Here is a 17,835-nt window from a genome sequence, read left to right as displayed (position 1 = left end):
TGCTCTCGGCATTCAGACTCGAAGTGCTCAGCGCCCTCCCGGATGCACTTTCTCCACTTAGGACAGTCTTTGGCCAGGGACTCCCAGGTGTCAGTGGGGATGTCACACTATCAGGGAGGCTTTGGAGGGTGTCCTTGTAACGTTTCCATTCGTTTGCCGTGAAGGAGCTCTGCATAAAGCACTTGCTTTGGGAGTCTCGTGTCTGGCATGCAAACTATGTGGCCTGCCCAGCAGAGCTGATCAAGTGTGGTCAGTGCTTCAATGCTGGGGATGTTAGCCTGGTCGAGGACGCTAACGTTGGTGCGCCTGTCCTCCCAGGGGATTTGCAGCATCTTGCGGAGACATCGTTGGTGAGATATCTCCAGCGACTTGCGGTGTCTACTGTACATGGTCCATGCCTCAGCCATACAGGAGGGCGGGTATTACTATAGCCCTGTAGACCATGAGCTTGGTGGTAGATTTGAGGGCCTGGTCTTCGAACACTCTCTTCTTCAGGTGGCCGAAGGCTGCACTGACGCACTGGAGGCGGTGTTGAATCTCCTCATCAACGTCTGCTTTTGTTGATAAGAGGCTCCCGAAGTATGGGAAATGGTCCACATTGTCGAGGGATGCGCCGTGGATCTTGATGACCGGGGAGGGGGGCAGTGCTGTACGGCGAGGACAGGCTGGTGGAGGACCTTTGTCTTACGGATGTTTAGCGTAAGGCCTATGCTTTCGTATGTCTCAGTAAATACGTCGACTATATCCTGGAGTTCCGTTTCAGAATGTGCGCAGAGGCAGGCGTCGTCCACGTACTGTTGCTCAACGACAGAGGTTGGGGTGGTCTTGGACCTGGCCTGGAGGCGGCGAAGGTTAAACAGCTTCCCACTGGTTTTGTAGTTTAGTTCCACTCCAGTGGGGAGCTTGTTGACTGTGAAGTGGAGCATGGCAGCGAGGAAGATTGAGAAGAGGGTTGGAGCGATGACGCAGCTCTGTTTGACCCCGATCCGGGCATGGATTGGATCCGTAATGGATCCATTGGTAAGGATCACGGCCTGCATGTCGTCGTGGAGTAGGTGAAGGATGTTGACAAACTTTTGGGGGCATCCGAAATGGAGGAGGACATAGACCCTCATGGTTGACAGTATCAAAGGCCTTTGTAAGGTCGAAAAAGGCCATGTATAAGTGCTGGTGCTGCTCCCTGAATTTTTCCTGCAGCTGTCGCGCTGCAAAGATCATGTCCATTGTGCCCCGTAGGGGACGAAATCCGCACCGCGACACCGGGAGGAGCTCCTCGGCCACAGGAGAAGACGGTTGAGGAGGACTCTAGCAACAACTTTCCCAGTGGCTGATAGCAGGGAGGTTCCTCTGTAATTGCCGCAGTCAGACTTGTCCCCTTTTTTTAAAGATGGTCACGATCACTGCATCTCTGAGATCTCCCGGCATGCTCTCCTCTCTCCAGATTGAGAAAGATGAGGTCATGTATCCGCTCCAACAGCGCCTCTCCGGCATACTTTAGCACCTCAGCAGGGATTCCATCTGCTCCTGTAGCCTTGTTGTTCTTGAGCTGTCTTATGGCTTTTCCTACCTCATGCAGCGTTGGGGTTTCACTGAGGTGGTGGCAGGTCGCATGCTGCAGGATGGAGTCGAGAATACGCGAGTCAAAGGCAGAGTCTCGATTGAGGAGATCTTCGAAGTGCTCCTTCCAGCGGGTCCTGACTGCCTCGGTGTCCTTGATAAGTGTTTCCCCGTTCTTGGCCTGCAGTGGGGTGGGGCCTTGGGAGTTTGGACCGTAGATGGCCTTGACTGCAATGAAGAATCCTTGCACATCATGGCTGTCAGCCAGTTGTTGTAGCTCCTGTGCTTTCTCCATCCACCACCTGTTCTTTAGGTCCTGAGTTTTTTGTTGGACCTTAGCCTTGAGCCGCCTGTAATGTTGTTTTACTGCTCCCGAGTTGGGTTGTTGCTTGAGGCTCAGAAATGCTCTGCGCTTGTGATCTGTTAGTTCTTGGATATCCTGATCATTATCAAACCAATCCTGGTGTTTTCTGGTTGAGTGACCAAGTGTCTCTTCGCAGGCACTGGTTATGGAGTCCTGGAAGGCAGATCAAGTGCTGTGGGCATTCAGCATCTCAGGGTCATCAAGGCACACCAGGTTAGCTGTGAGGCTCTCTTAGCTAGGTCTTTCAGTGCCCCGGCATTGACTTTTTTGCGGCACTGCTTCTGCTGTCCCCTTCGCTTTGGGGCTATGTTGATGTCAATGATGGATCGGATTAGGTGGTGGTCCGTCCAGCAGTCGTCAGCTCCTGTCATGGTGCGGGTGATGCGTACATCTTTGCGATCACTGGCTCGGACGATGACATAGTCGAGCAGGTACCAATGTTTGGAGCAAGTGTGTTGCCACGATGCCTTGCATTTGTCCCTCTGGCAGAACAGGGTGTTGGTGATGAGAAGTTCATGTTCTAGCCATTTTGTCAGAAGTGGGGTACCGCTGGAATTGGCTTTCCCTACCCCCTCTCTGCCAATCATACCTCCCCAGAGGGCTGTGTCTTTGCCGACCCTGGCGTTGAAGTCACCTAGGAGGGTCAGTTTGTTGCCCGCAGGGACTCGGGACATGGATGTTTTGAGGTTGGAATAAAAACCATCTTTGGTCTCATCCGTTGCATCGAGTGTTGGGGCGTACGCACTGATGACTGTGGCGCATTGGTTCTGGGATAGGGTGAGTCGAAGAGTCATGAGGCGTTCATTAACCCTGCAGGAGGAGTCTTTGAGGCGGTCGACCAGCTCATTTTTGATGGCGTAGCCGACTCCGTGAATGCGGCGTTCTTTCTCTGGTTTTCCTTTCCAGAAAAAGGTGCAACCTCCACCTTGTTCCTTGAGCTGGCCTGCCGGATCTCGCTTAGAGCGGCGATGGCGATGTCAAAGCATCTAAGTTCCTGGGCAACTATGGCGATGCGGCATTCCGGCCTGTCGCTGTTGGAGTTGTCCATGAGGGTCCCGACGTTCCAGGTCCCGAACTTCATGTTAACTGAGTGGAAGATGCCTGTGCGTGAATTATTTTAACGTAGGGTGGCCGTTGCACACCGGCCAGCACAAGGTCTTAGTCCAGTGGCAAGCGGGTCCAAGAAGACTGGAGACCAGGCACAGGATATATGAGCCTAATTGCCCATGGCGAGATGTTGGCCGCAAGCTCGGCGTCCTTGATGGTAGGTGGCCTGAGGCTTGGTTGGGGGAAGGTATTTGGAAGGTCAGTTGTCCGCTGGAGTTCCAAGTGGGAGGTCAACAAGGAGTGGGAGGGTGGAAGACTCATAGCCGTGATGCTCACCAGTAGAAGAGGCCAGGTCACCAGTGGAAAAGAAGAGGTCCAGCCGTCGACGAGGAGAGGGCTGTAGGCCCACCGCTGGAGGGATGAGAGCCCGCCGCTGGAGAGGGGGGGGGGGGGGCGGTGATGTCTCGGTCGCCTGGTCGTGGGACACCTGCTCGCTGGGCGTCGTCGTGAGTAACCCTCTTTCAAATGACTGAAAATGATGCTAATAAAACACACCAAACTATTTTCTAGTTAGATTGGGGTACAGTATTCAATTCCTTAATAACATTTTTTAAAAGAAAATAATTCTTGAAAGTTCCTCCACGTTGTTTAAAAGTTTCTTCAGACGTTTTAGCGGTTTCTCCAGATATTTTAAAAGTTTTCCTAAGTTGCTTAAAAGTTTCCCAAATTGATTAAAAGTTTAAAATGAACGTCAATAGTAAGCTAGCACCCTTGGTATTGTTCCACGGGCGCTGCCAGCTCTCTGCAACTGCACAAAGCCCTGGCTAGCCCACACCTGGAGCAGTGCGGGGAAGGAGAGGCCCAGTCATCTCCGAAGGGGACCCGAACAACTGGACACCGCAGGGGAGAGGTCTGGACGCCGCCGGGGGCACAAACGCCTTCGTTCCCTGACTCGGCCTTGGGATCTCCCTGGACAGTTGGCTATCGGTCACTCCTCCTTATCCTCATAATCTTATACGTTTTGATAAGATCACCTATCATTCTTCTGAATTCCAATGAGTAGAGGCCCAACCTACTCAACTTTTCCTCATAAGTCAACCCTCTCATCTCCGGAATCAACCTTCTCTGAACTGCCTCCAAAGCAAGTATATCCTTTTGTAAATATGGAAACCAAAACTGCTCGCAGTATTCCAGGTGTGGCCTCACCAATACCCTGTATAACTGTAGCAAGACTTCGCTGCTTTTATACTCCAGCCCCTTTTCAATAAAGGCCAAGATTCCATTGGCCTTCCTGATCACTTGCTGTACCTGCATACTATCATTTTGTATTTCATGCACGAGTACCCCCAGGTCCTGCTGTATTGCAGCACTTTGCAATCTTTCTCCATTTAAATAATAACTTGCACTTTGGCAGAAAAAATCAAAGAGCATGACCTCACACTTTCCAACATTATACTCCATCTGCCAAATTTTTGCCCACTCACTTAGCCTGTCTATATCCTTTTGCAGATTTTGTGTGTCCTCCTCACACATTGCTTTTCCTTCCATCTTTGTATCATCGGCAAATTTTGGCTACGTTACACTCAGTCTCTTCTTCCAAGTTGTTAATATAGATTGTAAATAGTTGGGGTCCCAGCACTGATCCCTGCTGCACCCCACTGGTTACTGATTGCCAATTCGAGAATGAACCATTTATCCCTACTCTGTTTTCTTTTCATTAGTCAATCCTCTTATCCATGCTAATATATTACCCCCAATCCCGTGAACTTTTATCTTGTGCAGTAACCTTTTATGTGGCACCTTGTCAAATGCCTTCTGGAAGTCCAAATACATCACATCCACTGGTTCCCCTTTATCCACCCAGTTCGTTACATCCTCAAAGAATTCTAGCAAATTTGTCAAACATGACTTCCCCTTCATAAATCCATACTGACTCTGCTTGACCGAATTTTGCTTTTCCAAATGTCCTGCTACTGCTTCTTTAATAATGGACTCCAACATCTTCCCAACTACAGATGTTAGGCTAACTGGTCTATAGTTTTCTGCTTTTTTAAATAGGGACGTTACATTTGCAGTTTTCCAATCTGCTGGGACCTCCCCAGAATCCAGGGAATTTTGGTAAATTACAACCAATGCATCCACTATCCCTGCTACTACTTCTCTCAAGACCCTAGGATGTAAGCCATCAAGACCAGGGGATTTATCCGCCTTTAGTCCCATTATCTTACTGAGTACCACCTCCTTAGTGATTGTGTTAAGTTCCTCCCCCACTATAGTCTCTTGACTATCCATAGTTGGAATATTGTTAGTGTCCTTTACCATAAAGACTGTGACAAAATATTTGTTTAGAGTTTCTGCCATTGCCATCTAACTCCCCGGACTCGTCCTCTAAGGGACCAACATTTACTCTAGCCACTCTTTTCCTTTTTATATACCTATAGAAACTCTTGCTATCTGTTTTTATATTTTGTGCTAGTTTACTTTCATAGTCGATCTTCCCTTTCTTAATCATTTTTTTAGTCATTCTTTTTTGGCTTTTAAACGCTTCCCAATCTTCTGTCCTCCCACTAGTTTTGTCCACTTTGTATACCTTGTTTTAATTGGATACAGTCCTTTATTTCTTTAGTTAGCCACGGATGGCTATCTTTTCTCTTACGCCCTTTCCTCCTCAATGGAATATATTTTTCTTGAGTTGTGAAATATCTCCTTAAATGTACACCACTGTTCATCAACCGTCCTATACTTTAATCTGTTTTCCCAGTCCACTTTAGCCAACTCAGCCCTCATACCTTCATAGTTTCCTTTATTTAAGCTTAGTACGCTGGTTAGAGATCCAATTTTCTCACCCTCCATCTGAATTTGAAATTCAATCATGCTATAACCCTCTATTCCCTTCTCCCTCATATGCTTGTCTAGCCTCCCCTTAAATGCATCGATACTATTCGCTTCAACCACTCCCTGTGGGAGCGAGTTCCACATTCCCACCACTCTCTGGGTAAAGAAGTTTCTTATGAATTCCCGATTGGATTTCTTGGTGACTATCTTATATTGATGGCCTCTAGTTATACTCTTCCCCACAAGTGGAAACATTTTCTCTGTATCTTCCCTATCAAAACCTTTCATAATTTTAAAGACCTCTATTTGGTCACCCCTCAGCCTTTTTTTCCCAAGAGAAAAGAGACCCAGCCTGTTCATCCTTTCCTCATTTCTGTAACAAAATGCTGCTATTTGCTCCTAAAACATTGGGAGGGAGTAAAAGAGTTACACATCAATGATCTTATTAAAAACCCAGTTACTCAGTGTCATATACATAACCACCCCCACCCCCCACCCCACACACAAACACACAGTCCTGACCTCACTTACCAGCTGCATGAGTTGTGCAGCACAGAGGTGCACTTTCCAACCCTGGGCCTTGCAGACAATTCCTTTCTGATTGGCTATCTCCTGCAGTGTGGGCTTTTTTTCCTCTGCCATTAAAGAGAGAGGACAGATTAGAATTACTATGTAGTGAGGCAGTGAGGAGCAAATCAAGACCAAACTGAAAGGGAAGAGAGACTGCCTGAACTTATTTTGCTTCTTGTCTTTTACAGCCAGTGAAAGATTTTCATTTGACCAGTCAAGGCTGGATTCAAACCCGAGGCCCGTGAGTAAGAGGGCAGTGTCGAACCCAAAAGACCATCCAACCCCTCAATCAATGATCTTTCAAAATCTAAAATAAAGTGGTTTTCACTGACTTTCTAAGCCAGGTTTTTACAATATTGCTCCCAGGTAAACAAAGTAAAATTGAAAGAAAGACTCTCATTTATATAGCACCTTACATTTCCCAACATGTTACATATGCAACAAGCGAAGTGTCTTGTGTGGGCAAATTTTGCGCACAGAAAAATCCTACAAACAGCACATGAATGACCAGTCAATCTGTTTTTGAGGAAACATTCGGTCCAGGACAAGAAGAAACATCCCTGCACTTCTGCAAATAGTGCCATGGGGTCCTTAATATCCAACTGAACCATTGGAACAACCAGCTAGGGCCTTGGTTTAGCATTTCAGCTCGAGTGCACTTCAGACAGTGCCTCACCCCATCTGTCCCGCACTCAAATGCCAACCTGGTTTATGTGCGCAATTCCTAGAGTGGACCTCAAACTCCACAGCCTTCTGATTCACTGGAGAGAGTGCTACCAACTGAGCCAAGGGGTCACTAAACAGAGCCTTACCACAGAGCACAGCAAGTATTGATCAGAGATGTACTAGGAATTTAAAGACACCTTGTCAAGTTAGCATATAAAATAAACACTTGCTGACCTACATAGCTTTTGAGGTCAGTGATTCAATCATACTGTATCTGTCTTCATTTTCAGGCAAAGTAACCTTTCAAAGTTTTAAGAGACATCTTATATTTTTAAACCCAGTTAAATTTGAAGTTACATTGAGACTTGAGCAGGAAATATTGGTGGTGCCTAAAGCAATGTATCTATTATCAGCAAGGGCAGACATCAACGACGAGGTCCAACACCGCCTCCAGTGCGCTAGCGCAGCCTTCGGTCGCCTGAGGAAGAGTGTGTTCGAAGATCATGCCCTCAAATCTGGCACCAAGCTTATGGTCTTATAGAGATACCCGCCCTCCTGTACGGCTCAGAGACGTGGGCCATATACAGTAGACGCCTCAAATCACTGGAGAAATACCACCAACGATGGCTCCGCAATATCCTGCAAATCCCCTGGGAGGATAGACACACCAACGTTAGCATCCTCTATCAGGCCAACATCCCCAGCATCGAAGCACTGACCACACTCGACCAGCTCCGTTGGGCGGGCCACATTGTCCGCATGCCCGACACAAGACTCCCAAAGCAAGCGTTCTACTTGGAACTCCTACAAGGCAGCGAGCCCCAGGTGGGCAGAGGAAACGTTGCAAGGATACCCTCAAAGCCTCCTTGATAAAGTGCAACATTCCCACCGACATCTGGAGTCCCTGGCCAAAGACCACCCTAAGTGGAGGAAGAGCATCTGGGAGGGCGTTAAGCACTTCGAGTCTCATCGCCGAGAGCATGCAGAAATCAAGCGCAGGCAGCGGAAGGAGCCGTGTGGCAAACCAGTCCCACCCTCCCTTTCCTTCAAGAACTGTCTGCCACACCTATGACAGAGACTGCAATTCCCGTATTGGACTGTACAGTCATCTGAGAACTCACTTTTAGAGTGGAAGCAAGTCTTCCTCGATTTCGAGGTACTGCCTATGATGATAATTCAGCTTTATAATCGAATGCCTACATACGGTTAGGGAGCACCATCACAACAGACCAATCTCATCTGTAATTATAGTCAGATAACAAATACAATTCCCAACATCAAAATGAAGATCTTTTCTAAAAAATGTACTTTATACCACTAGTTGTAGGAATAGACATGAAAACCAGTGACTCTCGATGAGCAATAGCCTAATACGGACTCTAGATTAAAGCTTCGATTGAGTCAGCGTCTTCATCTGGGGAAGTGATTGGGAGAAGAGGAACATTGCTGATAATCAGGCTAGGTAAGACTACCAAACACAAAGCAAAAACAGTTTCTCCATTATCAAAAGCTTACCATATTTGTAATGCTTACAAAACCAGTAAAAAAACTAAAAAAAATCGAATTATTTTCAATGACATTATTAAAATATAACCTTTCTGACTTGCAATTAAGGGACTGACAAGCTAACAAGCAAGGCATTCGGTGACAGACTAAGCATATTGAAGTATCTCTTCAAAATTGAATAGCCTCCATAGCCATGTTTGTTGGGCTTAGCTCAGTTGGCACTCTCAGGCCCCACTCCAGAACTTCTAATCTAAGCACACTCCAGTGCAATCCTGAAAGAGTGCTGCATTGCTGGAAGTGCTATCCTTTGTATGAAATATTTAAACATGTTCCAATCGATCTGCTCCAGTGGTTCAGGTGGATTTTCAAGTTCCCATGACAATACGTGTCCTGGCAAACATCGCTCCCTTAGCTACCACCATTTACTAGTCATTCAGCTTAATGCTGTTTATAGGCTCTTGCTATGAACAAAATAGCCTCATTTGTCTACATAAGTATCACTATATTAGAATAAATGAGGTTTTAGAGATACACAATTAGGCGCTATATTTTTTGTTTCTATGTCACTCATTAGTTAACTGACAAAATATTGCTTTCAATAATGGTCTGACAACATTAAAAATATATTTACATAAAAATAATTGCAGAGTTAAGTGATAAAAACCGTTCTTATAATGGGATTACACCGGATATATGGCACAGAAACAGGCCATTTGGCCCAACCAGTCCATGCCGGCGTTTATGCTCCACTCGAGCCTCCTCCCGTCTTTCCTCATCTAAATCTATCAGCATAACCCTCTATTCCCTTCTCCCTCATATGCTTGTCTAGCCTCCCCTTAAATACATCTATACTATTCGCTTCAACCACTCCCTGTGGGAGCGAGTTCCACATTCTCACCACTCTCTGGGTAAAGAATTTTCTTCTGAATTCCCCATTGGATTTCTTGGTGACGATTTTATAATGATGGCCTCTAGTTATGCCCTTCCCCACAAGTGGAAACATTCCCTCTGTAGTCACTATCAAAATCTTTCACAATTTTAAAGACCTCGATGAGGTCACCCCTCAGCCTCCTTTTTTCCCAAGAGAAAAGAGACCCAGCCTGTTCATCCTTTCCAGATATGTATACTCTCGAATTTCTGGTATCACCCTTGTAAATCTTCTTTGCATCCTCTCCAGTGCCTCTATATTCTTTTTATAATATGGCGACCAAAACAGTACGCAGTACTCCAAGTGTGGTCTAGCCAAGGTTCGATACAGGTTTAGCATAACTTCCCTACTTTTCAATTCTATACCTCTAGAAATAAACCCTAGTGCTTGGTATGCCTTTTTTATGGCTTTGCTAACCTGTGTCGCAACTTTTAGCGATTTGTGTATTTCTACTTTGAGATCGCTTTGTTCCGCTACCCCACCTAGACTCGCACCCTCCAAGTAATAAGTAACCTCCCTATACTTCCTACCAAAATGTAATACCGTATATTTATTTAGGTTTTTGCCAAGAGGTGGTGGAGGGACACTATAGTGGAATAATGCACTTCTAGCTGGTGCTTAATAGGATCCAGTAGCCTGTCCACATAGAGAGCTCAATTTTCCCCAGTGATTTGCACCGTTTTTTTTGGAGCAGGCTGCTCTTTTTGGCCTAAGTTGATAAACCAGTTTCCCCATTCAGTTTGCACCAGCGTAACTCAGTTAGTTACGATTTTTTTAGGTCAGTTTTTTTTCAGCCAAAGGGGGCGTAACCTGCCACCTGCGCCAATTCTGGCCATTTAGGAAACTTTGGCCAGCTGAGAGTTACTCCAGTTGTGCTTAGGCCAGCATATGTGGCCTCTGCAGAAAAACCTTCGGGAGAGTTAAGGAAATCGGCGCAGCAGATGCCCGGACACTAAAAGAATTCAAAAACACAAGCAGCAACTTACCTCCAACCCCGCCCGAAGGCTGTCCGGTCCCATTCTCGGTCAGAGAGAGAGAGACCCCGATTGGGAGAATGGGGACCGAAAATGGGACCGCACCGGGAGGATGGGGACCGAGTTTCTGCTATGTGTTTTTCAATTCTTTTAATGTGTTGGGAGCTGGCTGTATGTTTCACATTGCAGCCTCAGCTCGCATTGTGTCTCTGGTTACCATGGCAGCCCGATCTTTTTGGCACAGATCAAGGCTCCACCCCCAAAACCAAAGGTCAGGTTACGCACGCCAAAATGAAGAAATCCAATGGGGAAACTTAGAAATGTTTTTTTTGACGTACTTAGGCCCAAAAAGAAATCGTGCGTAACTCTTCAAGTACGCCAAAAAAATGCTTTGGAGAAAATTGAGCCCAGAGTTTCTAATGCTGACAATGAATTTTATTTGAATGCTGCTTTTCAATATGAATTCTTTATAAAGCAAGGGGCAAACAATAGGGAACATGTGGAATACCTTGGCTGTGCCTATGTTGTACATTGAATAGAAGATGCTTCTGAAGGTAAGTTAATGGAACTCTACAGGGTTGATAGCTTGATGCATTTGGTTGGAAACAGAAACCAATTTGATTTAGAAACATTTATTGTCCATAATAGTCCCTTCAAGCCTAAACACAGCAGGAATGGTAAATGAAGACTGACCTTTGACTTTCACATCGGTGTATCTTTGGAAATGATGGTAGGCTGCCTTCCAAGGGTTCCTGTAATGTCGGAGTAATGTGACTGGGGGTCTTGGGCGGACTGGAACGTACCTCACACCCTCTTCATCTGCAACACAAAAATCAAGTTAGACGGAAGGGTTTCAAAAGGTGCAAAAACAACAAATCGCATTGCTAATATACAGGCCATCCTAACCCAACGCAGTGCTAGTCATCTCTTTAGGCGGACAGACACTCCACAACACATGACATGACAATGTAGTAACAGTCGTGTGAACAAAGATGAAATCAGACTGACACCAGTGTAGAGAGAGAAACATTCGGCATCAGTCATTGTTTGACTGAAGTGACACTGAGAAGTGGGAGCTGTCCATTCACACACAGGGACAAGCTCCTCATATCTAGGAACAGGAGGAGGCCATTTAGCCCCACGAGCCTGTTCCACCATTCAATAGGATCATGGCTGATCTGTGACCTAACTCCATATACCCATCTTTGCCCCATATCCTTTAATACCTTTGGTTAACAAAAATCTATCAATCTCAGATTTAAAATGAACAATTAACCTAACATCAACTGCCATTTGCGGAAGAGAGTCCCGAACTTCTACCACTCTTTGCGTGTTGAGGTGTTTCCTAACTTCACCCCTGAAAGGCCTGGCTCTAATTTTTAGACCATATAGAGCCTGAAATTCAACAATTTACTGCCCACTAATGCTCAACTACCACTCAGAAATACAAGTTTCGTCACAAAAAAAACCCACATTTACTGCCATCGATACTGTCTGTCCATATATTACCGCCCAAAATGGAAGTTTCATCATTAAGATCTGTTTACCAACAGACCTTAATACCGTCCTGAAAAAGCAGGTCTTACTGGATCTTAAGTGGATCTTAAGTGGGCGGTATGGACACAGAGCCAACAAGTATAATTGTTTCACAGAAGTGTGGCATGTTTGATATTACACAGATCTTTATAGTTCTCCACAGGTTTGATGTATTTTTAAATGGATTGGTTTTCTAGTGTTAGCCAATAATGCAGTTTGAATAGCAATATAACCACTGAGTCTGGAAATTGTGTGTGTGTTCACTAGTGATCTTATTTTATAAATGGTCTCATAAAGCCTTATTTACTACTTTATTAATGAACTATAATAAAAAATGTATTAGTTTCTCTCACCTCCGGTCTCTCTCACCTCCCCCCCACCCCCCTCGGAGATCTCTCTTCCCCACCCCACCACAGCAATCTCTCTCCCCCCTCCCCCAACAGCAATCTCTCTCTCTCACCCGCCCCCCCCCCCCCCCACCACCATCTCTCTCTCTCTTCCCCCCCACCCCCCCGCGATCTCAGGCCGGCAGTCTCTTGCCTCTCGTCGGTGCTTCTCGGGGGGGGGGGGGGGGGGGAGGGAGGGGGTGGCGAAGCTCGACAACCCCGCGCGTACAACTCGGGAGCCGACGATTCCTCCTCCGCCCGCTGCACTCCAGTCCCGCTCCCACCAAGAAAAGCAGGATGAATCTCCCGCTCACTCGGTCCCAGCAGTACCGGGCAGTAAAAAAGCAAGCACCGCCCGGGTACCACCGACAAACGGGCGGAACTTTGCTTTTATTAATTTCAGCTACCATGTCCACTAATCCTACACTCCCCAACCTGTGGGGAGGGAATGGCGGTGGGGGGGGGGGGGTTTAGAGAGAGATTGCTGTTGGGGGAGGGGGGAGAGAGATTGCTGTGGTGGGGTGGGGAAGAGAGATCTCCGAGGGGGGTGGGGGGGAGGTGGTGAGAGAGACCGGGGGTGAGAGAAACTAATACATTTTTTATTATAGTTCATTAATAAAGGAGTAAATAAGGCTTTATGAGACCATTTATAAAATAAGATCACTAGTGAACAGCGGAAATAGTTACTCTCTATTTACCCCATCAGTTCCCCTTAATATCTTGAAAACTTCGATTAAATCACACCTTAAATTCCAGGGAATACAACCCTAGTTTCTGTAATCTCGCCTTGTAATTTAACCCTTGGAGTCCAGGTATCATTCTGGTAAATATAAGCTGCACTCCTTCCAAGACCAATATATCCTTCCTAAGGTGTGGTGCCCAGAACTGCTCACAGTGCTCCAGGTGTGGTCTAACCAGGGCTTTGTACAGCTGTAGCATAACCTCTACTCCTGGCAAGGAGCCTCAGTTGCTGATCAAATTCTATTGAATGGTGTCACATTACCTCTGATATATTGAATGTTCAGGTTGCAGTTAATCAGGCCCTGAAATTTTCCATCTTAAGTGCACAGGAATTAGAAAAAAGCGAACGTAGATTTTCTATTTCAGCTGCGATGGTATCACAGACTACATACAACTACTGCACTCTAGATCATTACTGAACTTCTCTAAAGCTATGTGTAACTTTAAGTAAAGGGTTACTTAAATAACATATCCAGAAAACCATTTGCCTGTATTGTTTTGGAGATTAAAGCACTAATCACATCACTTTCGTGCACAAATATCAGCCCCCCCCCACCCTCGAGGGCACAAACACCTGCCCCGTCCCGCAGCAACCCCCCCCTCCTCGAGGGCACCGACCCCTCCCCCCCCCACCCTCGAGGGCACAAACACCAGCCCCCCACCCTCGAGGGCACAAACACCAGCCCCCACCCCCCTCCCCAAGGGCACGGACACCAGACCCAGTTCCCCCCCCCTCCCCTCGACGGCACAAACACCAGCCCCGTCCCGCAGCCTCCCCGTCGAGGGCACAAACACTAGTCCACCCGCACCCCTCCCAGGATACAAACACAGTCCAGTCAGGACCCCCCCCTTTTGGACACAAACCTATTTTACCTATATATTCTTTTGGAGGCAATTTCCTTTTCTCTGCTTTATGGAGTACCGGCTTGTTGCTGCTGTTCTTTTCCTCGTCTGTGCTGTTTGTTTCCATCATTTCACTCTCTTCTGTGGAGATAATGTGCTGCTGTTTGCGGGGTTTTTTGCGGGGGGACGCACCAGGCAGCAGCTCGTTGCCAGGAAGGCCTAGGTTGTTTACCATTGGAGTTAGAGCAGGCGATGTCACCGACATAGACTGTGACGATGATACTGCAACTGGGACGGTGGGAGAAAAAAGACAGAGAGAGCAGAGAAAACAAATAAACATCCTCAAAAAGAACATTTACGACACTCCAGAATTAACACAAAAATGAAAATACAACCAACCTTACCCCTTCTCATTGCTGAGAATCCTGGCCATTCCTACCCCTAAACTTCAGCTGATTAACCAGTATGAAATGTTTGGTCCAAGGGACTGGCATACTGATTGTCCCCTCTTGTGGGAACGCACCTCCCCTTTACTCAACAATTTTTCAAAATGGCACAGCCAGCAGGAAGTTTACTGTTGGAACTCAGTTGTGCCACCATGCATTCTTCTCCCCGACCATTACCTTTCTCAATAATTCCAGTCTACTATTTTACCAATTCTTCCCCACTAAACACAGAATTTTCCATCAGTAAGTGTGTCCTAGAGTCCTTCTGAAAGTATGAAAGACAAATAAATGGCAAGTGTGGGCAACTTAAGTCTTTCGCACAAAACAGCCTTTCTTGTCACACTCAATGACGGTAGTGTGTGCCAGGATGCTTCTCAGTCGGCCATAGGATTCAGGCCTCAGCGCTTATTTTAATTTGCCTCCCTCCCCCATGCTCAAGAAATACATGCATCAGTATCCCAAAACCCACACAAAAATAGAATTCACTGCACCAAAGTCAATATTTAAAAAATAACAAGTACTTGACAGAACGTGAACTATTGTTCAGAGAAGAGAACACAGGTCACCTACCTGATACTGGCTGCAGTATGTCCATGGACTCGCTCTCTTGTTTGACTTTAGCTTCGGGTAATGTTGAGCTCATGGAGACAGGAACAGAGATGGCGACTGGCTGCGATGGAGGAGCTACCACTGTCGCCATGGAGACTGAAATTGGAGGCGGGGCAGAAACTGCCGCTGTCACGGTCGACAAGGCAGTAGGTTGAGGATGTGGAGCTGCTGCTGCAATGAGTGTTGGAATCGGTGGCTGAGGCTGCTGGGAATTTGGCTGCCCTGGGACGGACATTTGTTCCATGGTCTGGTTGCTGATCGCTTCCATCGCAACAGTCACTGGTGTGGTCATGGAAACATGGATCTCTGGTTTAGACTTTGCACTGAAAAAGAAAGAAACAATTAAATCAAACATCAAACTATCCATTAGCCTGCTCCAAAGGAATGGCCATTCTCAAACGGTCACCCAAAAGTGCAGTTCTGGTCACCACATTACAGGAAAGATGGGATTGCACTAGAGAGGGTACAGAGGAGATTTACGAGGATGCTGCCTGGACTGGAGAATTTTAGCTATGAGGAAAGATTGGATAGGCTGGGTTTGTTTTCTTTGGATTAGAGGGTGAGGGGAGACCATATTGAGATGTATAAAATTATGAGGGGCCGAGATAGAGTGGCTAGGACGGACCTATTTCCCTTAGCAGAGATTTAAAGTAATTGGTAGGAGGTTTAGAGGGGATATGAGGGGAAATTTCTTCACCTAGAGGGTGGTGGGAGTCTGGAACTCACTGCCTGAAAGGGCGATAGAGGCAGAAACCCTCACCACATTAAAAAAATACTTGGATGTGCACTTGAAGTGCCGTAACCTATAGGGCTACGTACCAAGAGCTGGAAAGTGGGATTAGGCTGGATAGCTCTTTGTCGGCCGGCGCGAACATGATGGGCCGCAATGGCTTCCTGCCGTGCTGTAAATCTCTATGATTCTATAAATGTGGATCAACCGTGGCTCAGCGGTAGCACCGAGCCAGAAGGTTGTGGGCCCAAGTCCCATTCCAGAGATGAGCATGTAAATCTAGGCTGACACTCCAGTCCCAACTTGTCCAAATCTCAACCAGGAATGCCAATGGACTGTTCAGCCATGATAGCATCGCAAGTCAGAACATACCCTCAGTAGATCTGCAGGCACACACAGATCCAGAAGGGAATCCTGTGGTTGATTTTTCCTTCCTTAATGCAGGGGGCTGAGATTAACTCAAAATGTTCTGCCACCAGTTAACATGACAGAGCGGGGATCAAACCTAGAGACCTTCTTGGTCTGAAGGGCTCAGCTACTTCCTGGGTACATCCACTAAGCACTCAGGGTATTACCAGGTGATCTGTGATGGAGCTGGATTGATCTACACTTCAGAGCAGGTCATACTTGTCTCACTTCAGTCAATTATGCATGAAGGTACAAGAGGTCAAGGAAAAGGCGCACATGAAAAATGTAAACCCTTACCCAACTGGTCGCGGGGATCCCGATGCGTTCCGCATTGTGCCGTCTAATCGAGGGCTTGTAGCCTCTGTTGGCTGTGATGGAATGAGGCTTTTCCGGACAGCCATGCTGCAAACAAGGAACGCAATTAAAAAAAAAAAGTTAAAATACGTCAGTGAACAAAATCACAGCCCATTTATTTCAGGCAATATAATGTATGTTAGGGGCCCAGATAATAACCCAGAGATTAGAAGTGCAGTTGCGATTTAGTGGTATTTCAGCTGAAGTTCAGCTGCACAAACATTCTGAATATCAGAGGTCTTCAGCAGAACTTCAGGCTCCAAGCAACCAGATCAGGTGTGTAAAATCCTGAACAAAATCATTGGCTCCAACATACCTAGATCAAGTGTACATGCACTAAACCAAAATTCATTGGCGTTGCTGCAGGACAACTGATCTGCCAAACAAGTCAGATAAAAATCTTTTAAAAACAATTACATCAACCAACCCGCACAAAACTCAAGCTATGGCACTTAGTTAAGTTTGTTTTGGCTAGCAAAAACTTATATTTATTGGTCATGGCTATAGAAGTCACTGCACATGAAGTGCTTTCAGATGTTTGAGATGTGATAAGGTGACATTTATATTATTAAAAAGCATATGGATGGAATTATCACAGACCGAACAGGATTTCAAGTATTGGGAATGTCAGTTCAGTTGCTATATTAAGACTAGCAAGCACAAGATATTGTCTGAAATCCTGTAAACGTTTCTATGCACTGATTGGGTGGTTTCTCAGATTTGTTTCTCCTCCATATTATTCCCCCCCTCCCCCCATCTCCAAAAAACTGATTTGACGATTACAGAAAGATCTTGCTCAATGCACATTAGTCAGGTTTCACTACACTTCCCAACTCAGCAACTGAAAGAATTTTGCTATTGTCTAAATTTAATTCCCAATTCCTCTCCCTTCTCTTTGCTCCGTCAAACTGACCAGGTACAGTCAATCAGCAGTTCTGCGCTCTTACCCATCAGAGGCTGGCTTCTTGCGCAGAATGCTGGGTCGTGGCGAAGAGCCCTGTGTTGGAGCAGTCGTACTGCTGCTCTGAGTGTGGGTCTGGATCACTGTGGTGACAGCGGGCGTTGCGCTGAACGTGCTGATGGGATTGGCTACGATGGTGGCTCCATCTGTTAGCACCACTGTTGAGAAACAGGCACAGGTAAGAAATGAAATGGACTTGTGCATCCAACACAAGTGCATGCACACATACGGCTAGGGTAGATTCCAAGTGCATGCCTCCCCCAGCCAAAGTACATCCCCCCACTATCCGAAGCCCCTAACCCAGCGCAAGTGCATCTTCCCCCTCTACACCCCACCATAGATGGGGCAGGCATTGTGTATGGATTGTTAACAGG

The 17,835-nt window shown here is 46.4% G+C and overlaps 1 protein-coding gene across 4 annotated transcripts in view; it reads right to left on the bottom strand.

The window, feature by feature from the left end:
- The window catches only part of LOC139265810 (histone deacetylase complex subunit SAP130-like), a 77,790-nt gene that overhangs the window by 10,494 nt on the left and 49,461 nt on the right, over nt 1–17,835 (bottom strand). For all 4 annotated transcript variants that reach the window (XM_070883257.1, XM_070883256.1, XM_070883259.1 and 1 more), the window contains 6 exons: nt 17,448–17,619; nt 16,444–16,548; nt 14,970–15,331; nt 13,984–14,241; nt 11,141–11,266; nt 6,335–6,438 (listed from right to left, as the gene is read on the bottom strand). In XM_070883257.1, coding sequence (XP_070739358.1) covers nt 6,335–6,438; nt 11,141–11,266; nt 13,984–14,241; nt 14,970–15,331; nt 16,444–16,548; nt 17,448–17,619 — 1,127 coding nt within the window. The remainder of the gene's footprint in view (nt 1–6,334; nt 6,439–11,140; nt 11,267–13,983; nt 14,242–14,969; nt 15,332–16,443; nt 16,549–17,447; nt 17,620–17,835) is intronic.

Source organism: Pristiophorus japonicus, chromosome 6, assembly GCF_044704955.1.
Source record: "Pristiophorus japonicus isolate sPriJap1 chromosome 6, sPriJap1.hap1, whole genome shotgun sequence".
Classification (NCBI taxonomy): Eukaryota; Metazoa; Chordata; class Chondrichthyes; family Pristiophoridae; genus Pristiophorus; species Pristiophorus japonicus.
Note: the sequence above shows the minus strand (reverse complement) of the source record. Positions and strands in the feature narration are given on the sequence as shown.